This window comes from Diuraphis noxia, unplaced genomic scaffold (assembly GCF_037042655.1).
Source record: "Diuraphis noxia isolate RWA-SAM2 unplaced genomic scaffold, SU_Dnox_SAM2 contig0001, whole genome shotgun sequence".
NCBI lineage: Eukaryota > Metazoa > Arthropoda > Insecta > Hemiptera > Aphididae > Diuraphis > Diuraphis noxia.
In genome coordinates this window covers 51,082,044-51,094,570 of record NW_028301711.1, presented here as the reverse complement: position 1 = coordinate 51,094,570, position 12,527 = coordinate 51,082,044, and the positions used below count along the sequence as shown (strand labels likewise).

The 12,527-nt window shown below is 25.0% G+C and overlaps 1 protein-coding gene across 2 annotated transcripts; it reads left to right on the top strand.

The window, feature by feature from the left end:
- The first annotated feature begins 4,277 nt into the window (after positions 1-4,277).
- Positions 4,278-12,112, top strand: LOC149060874 (uncharacterized). Of its 2 annotated transcripts, XM_089215988.1 has the most exons (9): positions 4,278-4,474; positions 6,600-6,661; positions 8,967-9,169; positions 9,281-9,562; positions 9,733-9,921; positions 10,124-10,270; positions 11,083-11,336; positions 11,425-11,587; positions 11,656-12,112. In XM_089215988.1, the coding sequence occupies exons 3-9, from the start codon at positions 8,977-8,979 to the stop codon at positions 11,805-11,807; spliced, it is 1,380 nt and encodes a 459-aa protein (XP_089072114.1). In that variant the 5' UTR covers positions 4,278-4,474; positions 6,600-6,661; positions 8,967-8,976; the 3' UTR covers positions 11,808-12,112. The 2 variants fall into 2 exon arrangements, with proteins under 2 accessions (XP_089072114.1, XP_089072115.1); XM_089215989.1 differs by lacking the exon at positions 4,278-4,474 and having other exon boundaries at positions 6,549-6,661.
- Positions 12,113-12,527: the final 415 nt, after the last annotated feature.

Sequence of the window (12,527 nt, the reverse complement as noted above, 5' to 3'; positions counted from 1 at the left end):
AACTGAAATTTTCAATTTTTTTGAGAATTTTTTTTTGAAGTGCCGGTAAAAAAATGTTGGATGACCAAAAAAACTTAAAAATTTAATGCAAGGTTCCTTTTGAGTTGTTCTTATCGTTGCTAAAAAAAATTAAAAATCGTAAGTCACCATTTTTTTTAATAAGCGTTTACAGTTCAAAATTTTACGAAATCTGTCGAAAACGCGAAAATTTGCAAATAATTTTGAAGTTGAAAAATCATAAAATTTTTTTCGTTTCTAACTAAGGATTAAGAATACAACACTAAGTTTTCCACAAGTTTTCCATAAGCTATAAAATTACTATGTTTAAAAAATATTGTTCTTTTCTTGACGAATTACGTTGAAATATATTATTTAATATTTTGAGACCTATTACATATTTACACATTGATCTTTGAAAAATAAAATTTTTATAAATTAAGTCCCGAAAATGTTCAAATAAAATTAAGGTCCGTGTAAAATGAAAAATGCTTATACTTTCCTGTATCTCGATTTCATTGATTTTATCGGTGTCGGTGAGTTTCGACCCAATCCCTACGTACCTACGAGTTGCGGCCCGGGTTTATGAGAGGTACGTACGAATTGCAGTCATACAAATATACAATAATTGAATAATCCCAGACAGCAATTCTTTAACATCAATATTATAATAACTTTAAAACATGATTAAATAATAAATATTATATTTTTAACATTATTAAAACATTATTCTGATCTTATAAAAGTAACATTTAAATTTAAATATTTCTTAAATATGCTCTTAATGTTTTTTTTATAATATTAAATTTCTAATCCCAGAATAATATTATAATAAGATTAGGTAATCAACTTCAAATAATATTATTTTGAAAATATTCTTTGTATGTTTTGAATTGGTTATATTTACAATATTATAACTATAATTATAAAAAAACATTTAAAGAATATTTTCAAAATAACGTTATATTAATTTGATTACCTAATGTTATTATAATATTATTGTAGAAATAAAAATGTAATGTTATAAAAAAAAATGTGCTCTCAATGTTTTTTTAATAATATTATATTTATAATTCCACAATAATATTATAATACGATTATGTAATCAACTTAATATAATATTTTTTTGAAAATATTCTTTTTATGTTTAAAATTGGTTATATTTACAATATTATGTTTAAATTTATGAAAAACATTTAAAGAATATTTTAAAATAACGTTATATTAAGTTGACTACCTAATCTTAATGTAATATTAGAAATTTAATGTTATAAACAAAAAATTAAGATTATTAGATTTGAAGTTTAACGTATTATTATTATTACTTTTTTCAGCTCAGGATAATGTTATTATAGTTAGTTTAAAGTGTTAGTTTAGACTCTATCATTTATTTCTCGTAAATGGTATAATATAATGATGTACAATCTATTTGTGGGATCACAAATACTATATATTATACTATATATTTAATATTTATATAATATATATAAAGGGTGTCTCAAAAAGAACGCCAGATTTGAAAAGGCCGCCATCTTGCGACTTGACTCCGTGTGATTTTTTTTTATGAGTTATGGGGATACACTAATAGTCACGAGTTTACCAGAACAAAGTCCGAAACGTCTTGGAACTTAAGCAAGAAATTAGTCGTGTCCTCAATGAACTTGATGGGGGGCAATGTGTGATCGAGTGATGGTAAATTTTATGGAAAGAATAATCACCTGTAGGGCTAGTAGGGGGTTCATATGCCCGATGTTTTTCACTGTTAAACCTCAATTTATCCCGAAGAGAATGATATATTTGTAATATTTTTTTAAGAAAAATGAATTTAATGTATAGCAGATATAAATCCGGCGTTCTTTTTGAGACACCCTAGCTATATATGACGTAATATTATACTAATCTAAGTCTATAATATATAATATGTACTAGCTAATATTATATTACCATATCATATAATAATAATACCCACTAACACAACTCATCCGTTGGATATAATATATAATTATATTTATATTATATATATATATATAGACATCTCCAATATATCAATTTTATGTAAATTTGTGACATTATATAAGTAGATGATAATATCATCCATATCTATTATGTGTAGGTATTCATAGAAAGTAACTGGCAAGAGGTAGATGATAAATTGATAAGCCACAGTGGATTTTTCGGATATCCATTAGTCATTGATATTTATTGTAATTTGTGGATTTCGCATCATATTATATAGTTGTTATTTGTTAATATTTTATACATTCATTGTAAGATATCAAAAAAAAGTTCAAACCACAATATTATATATGTTTACAAAAAGTTTTTAATTTTATAATTCAAACATATCAATAATCAATATAATATATATTATTATTTATTTTATGTTATAAAAATAAAATGTTATTGTAGTGGATATACATAATATAATTATATATATTTTATTAATACATATATCAAAATTTACGTTCAGCTGTTCCAATTTAGTGTTTTTAGCTCAAATATATATTATTATAAATATTACTATATTAGAGTGAATAGTGAATTGGCCGGTCAATAGGCCGCCTATTATTATATTGGTTTTAATATTTGATATATATTTTATTCTTTATTTATATTTATACCTATCGGGCTATCGATGATTGATTTACATTAATAAACAATGAGCTACATACCATCTACTAATACGAAAAGGAGTACGTTTTAGAAGGGCCTAAACCAAAACGTTAAGGTGAAGAAACGGTCCCGGCCAACAAATACATAAATAAAAAAAAGGGGGTAGAGGAAACTGAATAAAATATAATATATTATATTAGGTATGTTATTATGCACGTGGTCGTATAGTTACTCTCTCGTAGACCGTATATAAGTTGCCTGCAGTTGGATTATTATAATATTATTATATAATAAAATATATTGAATGTCATAATTAAATTTAACACATTTCCAGGACAGACTAATAGAACTAAACACTCACTCCGAAAAATAAAAATATTATATTATTATAATAAAATAATAATATAATATAATATATATAATAATATAAATTATAATAATTCATGCTATGTTAAAATGTCTGAATTTTGTTTGTATCATAATCGTGTATGCCGTATGGGTGTAGGTATTTCTAAGCTAAATATCGCTTAATATAATATTGTCCGTATATTATTTACATTTTGCGCAAATAAAATAAATATACTAGCGCAAGCGTATTCAGTCATAGATGCAAAACTGCAAAGCTGTTATTATTTTTTTTCAAGAAGGTGCGTAATGACGGATATGAATAGAGTTAAGACTTAAACCTTATTTATCTCAAAACAATTTTGTGTTGGTGCACATATTTTGGAATTACGGTACATTCGGTACATATCACATACATATTTTATTATTTTGATATAGATTATAATCTATCTAATCCTATATATAGGCAATTGTATTTTATATAGTTGTATACTTGTATATGCGACCTAATTTTTATGTACCTAATACCTATTGTAATTTCCTTACATTGATTGATTTTAAAACATTCCATTTTACTTTGTGTTTTTTAACTTTAGTAGTTTAGTATACCTATAGTATAAAATGTTATATAATTTGTAGCCTTGTAGGTAGGTATTTTGTCTTCTTTATGAGTCAATATATTTAGTATTATTTTCGTAAGTAGCCAATAGTAACCATTAGGCAATAAGTTAGCCAATTGTATAATATAATATTATAATATATTATATTATATTGGTCAGTCCACATTTTAAGGTTTCTGATTTTAATTGCGAATGATTAGCGTTTGAAAATTCCTAATATTTTCAAATATTGAAACCAAATTTATAAGAGTTGGGGCGTAAAATTGGGAAAAGTGAACTAGCCGATCTTAAGTAGACTCGATGACAAATTCAAATCTATTTTCAGAATTCTTATCGCTTTACTGTATAAATCGGTACGTTTGACAAAAAACACGTCTAAATTCTTATGTTGCGCGTGTGTTAGACAAAGACAGCCAATCATCGCCACCAATTCAAAGTTATTATAATTATGATTTGTGATATAAATAATAATATATAAATTTGTTGTTGTTGATTAGCTTTTTTCGGGGAAAACCCCGAAAACCTTCTAACGGCCGTTTGTCCCGCGGTCCCCCCGCTGCAGCGCTACCACCGCCGTACACCGCATTGCCAATGTGTACTAGTCACACCGACACCGTGTCACAGTTACACATTCACGCACTTGGGCAGTAAATTCGCCATTCTGAACAGTTAACACTTTATTGGTTAATTGTATCTTTTGCGTTTTGATTATTATATATCTGATTATCAAGTTTTAAACACAGTGTGTTTACCCACAAACAGTAATTTTTAATATATTATTATATAGTATTCATTTTTTGTTGGTTTTTGGGTAATAGTGATAGTACTACATTAGTACATAGTTTCTACGTTACCTTTTATATAGGTAGTTGACGTGTCTGCAGTTGTATACATTTTTGGTAAGTACACTTACTTTTTTTATTGTTATTTATTATTTATGTTATAAGCATTGTAAAAGTTTGTATTATACTTATCTTGTAATTATACCTACTAAAATTATGATATTTTTGGTGAAATTTTGGTTACCTAAGTCGAAGTTTAATTTGCCTAATTTGTAATCACATGTTACATGTATAGGTAATAACAATGTTCAGTTATTAAGTTAGGTACATAACTACTATATATTAATACAAAATTTAATATTATTGATTTCTTAAAAACATCTTCAAAATTAGGTAGAATAATATGAATTGTTATTCTAATTAATGGCAAGTACACAGGGCCTAAAATACATCTCTTTTCTGGGAACACATTTTATTTAATTCAATTGTTACCATTGACAGATTTCCATACAACAAAAACCTGTGGAGATAGTAGCACCCAAAGGCCAAAATCCTACTCCCCTTTTATATAATACACTGTATTATACATATTTGACTTTTGGACTAAAAATACACAAAATAAATATAAGTTAAAATTCAAAATATTTTTCTAAATAAAATTGCTTATTAGACAGATGATAAATGCATCATCTATCTATACTGTATGGAGATTGTTATTTTATAAAAAATACTATTTTAAATAAATTTGTGTATAGTATATAATATTACAAAACCAAAACAATAGTTATAGGTATATGACAATTTTTATGTGAATATGTGATGTATAAGTGAGTGAGTTAGATAACTTTTATAATTATTTTAAATCATTAAAAGCAGTAAAAACCCATGTAGGTAGTAAATTAGAATATTTACTAAGTACATATTGTTGTCTGATAGAAACATAAAAATCAGAATTTTTTTAAAATATATTTTTTGGTAGGTTAGGTATTCATCATTAATTAAAATATAATTTATGTAACTAACAGTTTTTAAGAATACTCAAGGTTTTTTAATAAACAAATTTGATTAATGATTATGTTTAAAAAATAATATTAGCTTGGTTAGTTGAATACTATTATAATACCTACTAATTTACTATATTATATATATATTATATTATTTATATATATATATAGGTCCTTTAGCCAGTTATATGTATTTTAACTTATTTTTAAGTCTAAATAACTAGCTAATTCTTTAAAATCCAATTTGCAATCAGTTTTATATTTTCTGTACACAGAATATTAATATTTTAATATATTTTAGACTTCAAATAAATAACAATACCGATTAAATTTTATGATATTTGTGTAAAATTAATGACGAGGAAGTATTGTTATCAATATATTTTATATTGAAATAAAAATTATTATACATTTGTGTTGAAATTCCAATATTTTTGTTATTTCCAAAATTAAAACTTAAAACATGTAATAAAATTTGGGAAACATTCAGGAGACACAGCAAGTATTTTATTAGTCCGTTCAAGTATCTAATAATTATAGATTTTTTGAATGTTGATACTAGGTTGTGTCTATCATTAATTAATATTTAAAATGTAAATGGTTTCAATTATAAATGTATTGTTTTATAAGTTTTATGTTAGTAATATTATATAGATACTTGATGCTAGCAGAATGGCAATAGTTGTAGTAGTCATAGATACAGATTGTTTTAATTTAATAAAATATTGTATTATGTCTGAAAATTGTCTCTGTAAGGGGTGAGGTATGTACAAAATAATATAAATGCATTATTAAAAATTACATGTAATTTAAGTTTTTTTTAGCAGTGGCAGAATAAACTCTTATTTTTAATAATGCATTTATATTATTTTGTACAACATATGTTGTTGGTATTATGTAGTTTAAAATAAAAATATGTATTATTGTGTATTATATAGGTAGTATTGTAGTATAATGTGCATTATAAATGTGTGTTATTTTAAATAGTAGATATTAGTGTAGTATTTTGTATAGGTACTTGTCACTTGGGTATGCTTGGAGTATTTAATATTTATTGGGTATAGCAACGGTATAGATGTTAACAAAAAAGCTTAAAACATCTCCCGAATATCAATAAAAATCTATTGATATAACTATTATTAAAATCTGTTCAGTCTTTTTTTAGTATAATATAATGTTATATAGTATTATTAGTTATAGCTGTTAATAATTAATTTGATTTTTAAATATTTTTTTAGTGTTTCAATTCGGATTTGTACTGTGTGTACCAGCTGTATAACTTATATATATAAACGTTTATGTAAGTATCTATACTTAATTTTTTTTTTGGTATATTATAATTGTTAAGATAATGTTCAAAAGTAAAAGGTCAAAAAATAGGAATATTCGACAAGAACTAGATTTCATTAATAATCTATATAGTAATGAAACCAATATATGTGCAAATAATAATCATGCAACAGAGGAAATAAATGTGAGTAAGGTAGAAAATTCAGAAGACAATCAATCGGGTGAAATTATTAATATGCCATCAACATCAAAAGGAACAAATAATTATATTAATTCACCACAAATGACAACTTCTATACCTTATGATCAAGAAACTATAACTGTGTCCACTATTGGTGATCTGTTAGGTAACGAAGACCATAATGTAAATCCTTTTTCAGCAGTAAGTGAAATAAACAATTCATCTTGCAATACATTTAATAAAAATTTGGGAATTTGGGCAGTCGAATGCAATATTCCAAATGCTACTGTAAATAAATTATTGAAGTTAATGAAGAAACAAGATAATATAAATACCCAAGATTTGCCATATGATAGTAGAACACTTTTAGCCACACTGAAACCTGCAGAGCGATTTATTCGTACAGTTATTCCTGGGTCATATTATCATTTTGGATTGGCAGAAGGAATTCGACGATATGATACAAGCAGTTTAACAGAAATAAAAATTGCAATTGGGGTTGATGGTTTACCATTAACTAAAAGCAATAATAGTCAATTTTGGCCAATTATGGCATATATTGTTGGAATGGACAAAAATGTATTTCCAGTTGGCATTTACTTTGGCAAATCTAAACCAAAAGACAGTAATGACTTTTTATTAGATTTTGTTGCCGAAACCAAAGATCTTATAACAAATGGTATAGAAATTAATGGCTGTATTAAAAAAGTGATAATTTATAGTTTTGTGTGTGATGCACCAGCAAAATCTTTTTTATTAAAAACTAAAGGTCACTCAGGATATTCCTCTTGTAACCGATGTATTGCAGAAGGTGAATATTATCAAAATCGTATTTGTTTTCCATATTCTAATAGTAAATCTACTAAAAGAACACACAAAACATATGAAAATATGACACACGAAGAGCATCATGTAGGTGAGTCTATTTCAAACCTTGTTGAGTTGCCAGGGATCGATTTGGTTCGTATGTTTACCCTTGATTATATGCATCTTGTTTGTCTCGGAGTCGTTAAAAAATTGATTGGGCTGTGGTTACATAAAGGACCGTTGAATGTTCGTTTACCAAGTCGTGATGTACACAAATTAACAGAAGCACTATTGGCTGTCAAGTGTTATATTCCATCAGACTTTGTTAGAAAAACCAGAGAAATTCAAGAGGTATCCAGATGGAAAGCTACAGAGTTAAGATTATTTTTATTGTACATAGGACCTATTGTACTAAAAAATATTATTAACGATAATTGCTATAATCATTTCATGTCATTAAATATTTCTATGATAATACTACTTAGTCCAAATCTTCAACATTATTTACCATATGCCGAAGAACTTTTAGAATATTTTATAAAAACATTTGAAATATTATATGGTCGTGAACATAATTCCCACAATATTCATGGTTTATCACATTTGTGTGATGATTTTAAATTTTATGGTCCTCTTGATAACTGCAGCGCATTTCCTTTCGAAAACTATATGAAAGAATTAAAATCTAAAATACGAAAACATGAAAAACCACTCGAACAAGTCATAAACCGATACTCAGAAATATATTGTCATAATTCCCTTAGCTTATCTAAAAATCCAACAAATCATCCAATATTATTACTACCTCACAATAATGGTCCATTAATCAATAATTTAAATGGATGTCAGTACAAAAAATTAATCTGTAAAAATATTCAAATAAATACAAAATTTGATAAAGATAGCTATGTTCTAACCACAGATAGAGAAGTTTTTAAATGCTTGAATATAGTTAAACAAAAATCTGACATAGTGTTGATTGGAAAACATTTTGAAACAAAAACATTGTTTCATGACAAGCCAACGGATTCAACAGAATTTGACATATATATTGTAAAAGATTTAACAGAAAGCTTAAAAACCTGTACAATTAATAACATAAAAAAAAAAATGATGTTAATTGCGCATAATGGGAATTCAATCGTTATGCCTATAATACATACTGCTTAAATTTCTTGAATTAATACATTTTTGTAAATATTACTAATTTTTTCTTATTGTTTCATATACCTACTCAGAAAAATATAAATTTATACTACTTATTTGTAAATACAACTTTATTTTTATTTATAAAATATCGTAAAATATATTATTATCATATATGTAGAAAAACAACCATGTGGATTGTTGTCCATTTTTTTGGTGACGACAGTGTGGAGTCAGTACCAGTTGCATGGTTCAATAAAGAAACAAAGTTATGCGCATGGCCTCTTGTCAAAACTAAAGTAAAGAAATATATCGAGAAACAAAAAAATCCTGATGAAATAAATTTCAAATGGATTCCATCCAGAACTTTGGGAAGATCATACGGTAAAAAAACTCATAGTTATAACATAACTTATTATAAATGATTTACTAAATAATATCTAATACATGACTAATTATGGTTATTATTTATTAATTTATTAATTATATGTTTAGAAAACTTAGAAGAAGCTCGTAAAAAATCCAAGAAAGCCGTTTATTTATCAGATTTATCTACTAACGAGGATACACAAAATGATAGACATATTCAACGTTGTAGTAATAATAAAAACAAAATAGATAGTCCTCCTTCCTTAAGACATGATATTTTATTACCAACAAGGAGTAGACCGGTTATTGATATATTATCTACAAAAGCTGATTCAAGTTCAGAGACTGACAGTATTTTATATGACTCAGATAAAGATCCATCTTATGAACTACCTTTAGTTTTAAATGGTATGATTATTTCAATTTTCAATAATTAATATTAACAAAATGTTCCTTATGCATCATTTCTTAACCTCTTTAGTGTCATATTATTATTGTCTATTATCTATTGTAGCAACCACAGATTGAGAAATGTGACAACAGTAAGAAACTCTTTTTTTTTTTTTTTTAAATTACAGAGAGCTCAGTTCATATTGAAAAATCACCTCCTGTAAATGACAGAATTGAGTTTGAAACTTCAGTTTGTAGTGACTTGAATCCAGAGCAACTACAAACCACTGATGACATTCTGCAAATGCCTACTGAAGCAATAACACCAAAACTAGTGCCTGCAAAAAGATCATTATTTCTTAATTCACACTTCTCAGGTATAAAATGTAGTAAAAAATATTCTATTATTTTTATTAGATCCTTTATTCATATTTATTATTATAGTAATTAGTATACCTATATTGTATTTAACATCAGTCCATATTGACTTCAAAATGTATATTAATTTATTTACAAATTATTGTGTATACTCTTATAATTTATTTAACTATTATTCAATTTTGTAATATTTTTTTTTAGATTGCAAGAAAACTAAAAAATATTTTCCAACTTCTACTTCTGTATCAACAAATAATGCCACTGTGGTGAGTGGTGAACTGTCTTCCTCAAGTAACCTCACTACTATTGCTTCACCAATAAATGATGTGCCTCTAATGACTACTGCAGGTATGTACAATTTAAATAAATGTATATTATTTATATTTAATAAATTTACATTTAATTGTAATAATAAAAAAATTTAAATATTCTTATAATGTATTAAGTACACTCCAATGCTCATATTTAAATAAAACAACATTACTAGCATATTTCTAGAGGGAAGCAGCGGTCCACAGTTTACCTATACGTAATTAATATGAATTATGGAAGTTTGTAAAAATTATAACATTAAGCTGCTGCATGGAAATCGTTGTCAGAATAATATATTACTATAAATGTATAATTTCTATACTTATTACTTAATTATGCTTCAGGAACATATCTGTTCTTTTTTATTTGCTATGGGGGGTGTTCAGTATTCCTGGACCTCGCCCCCCCCTTAAATACGCTATTGGCGAATAATATTTATTATTTTCATCAGATCATAATAACAATATATTTATATGAATATCTTATTTATTGTAATTATTCATACTATTCATATGGTCACAGAGAAAATAAATGATCAATAAGATTCAAAAAATGAATGCTTTTTTTCATATAAGTTTAATTTTAAAATTTTTGTAATCTTATTATTTATTTTCTGATATTAATATTATTATTTTAATACGTCATCAGCTATTAAATTGATGATCATTGTCCTACAAGGTCACTAAACTTAAAATATATTTTGTAGACGGGTATCTATATTTGTTTTATATGACTATATATGCACGCGATTAATACATAATTTTTAAAAAATTAAGTAGAAATAATTGTGGCATAATAATATATTGTATATAATAATATTTGCAAATTAATTTTTTATTTTATAATAGAATTCCAAAACTTTGTTATACATACATTAACAAAATTAAAGTATGATCAAATCACAATGAGCAATACATTGAATGCATCACATGTTGCATTACAAAATTTTTTAAATACTTCTGGTGAAACCATCACAGCACACATGGCAAACAATATTACACAATCAATTAATATCGATGAAATATTCCCTCTTAAGACGGATGATGAACTTGATAATTTCGAACAAAAATTGCTATGTGATAAAAATTTTAGACCTAATATGGTATGCATTAGAACTCATTTAAAATAAATAGTAAAAATGTATATAATATATTAAATATCTTAAATCAGCTTAACTATTCATTTTTTAGGTATCAAAACTATCTTTATTAGTTGGAAATAAAGATATTGGGGATAGTGTACGACGTATCATGTTGAAAATGTTTTCAGATGAACTTATAAAAAGTTACTCGCTATTGGGATTTAAAAAAAAAAAAAATTTTTCAAAGCTTGGATGTTATCGTTTAATCATTGGTTATTAATATTTATTATTATTATATTTACTAATATTATTAATATTTAATATTATTTTTGTTTTTTAGATGCTTTAAGGGTTAACATCAAGTATAAAAACATAATTGACAAGGACATTGACACACCACTATCAACTTGGTTGGCCCATGCCAAATTTAGGATTTTAAGCAAAGCAAATGCTACAATACAGACATTAAATAATCTGGACAATACATTATAATTATTTTATATAATATATATTTAATTTTTTCATTATTATTATTATTATTTTAATATTTTTTATGTTGTTGGTATTGAGTAAATACCATTGCTGAAATCATGCGCTATATCAATGCTATATTATTTTTTTTATTTTATTATTATTATTATATTAATTTATATAATAATTCATTGAATTTTGTCATTAATTTTTTTTTTCAAATCTGTTTTATGTTATTGATATTGTATAAATACCATTGCTGATATCATGAAATTATTTTTTTTTAATTGAGTTATAAAATATTAATAAATATTTGAAAGTGAATACTTTTGACTTTTTTTTATTTATTTGTGTATTTTGAAATTAGTTTATATTATATAATATACGTTAAAACATATTTAAAATTTCAAATATTATTTATTATAATTTCAAAAGAATATTATAAATATATTATATTAAAATATTATACGAACTTAATGACATAATGTTATTATAACATTACAATTGATGGTATGAAATGAAATTAAAATATTTTGAAAATATTTCATAAATATTACTGTAACTTTCACGAAATGTTTTAATCTAATCAGTACAAGAATATTTTCAGAATGTTAATTTCATAACATTTTAGGAAACTTATAAAGGTAGGACAAATAATGACCATTTAATATTCTAAGAAAGTTTCAATAATATTAAACAAATGCAATTAAAATGTTATGGAAACATTAATGTTAACTTCTA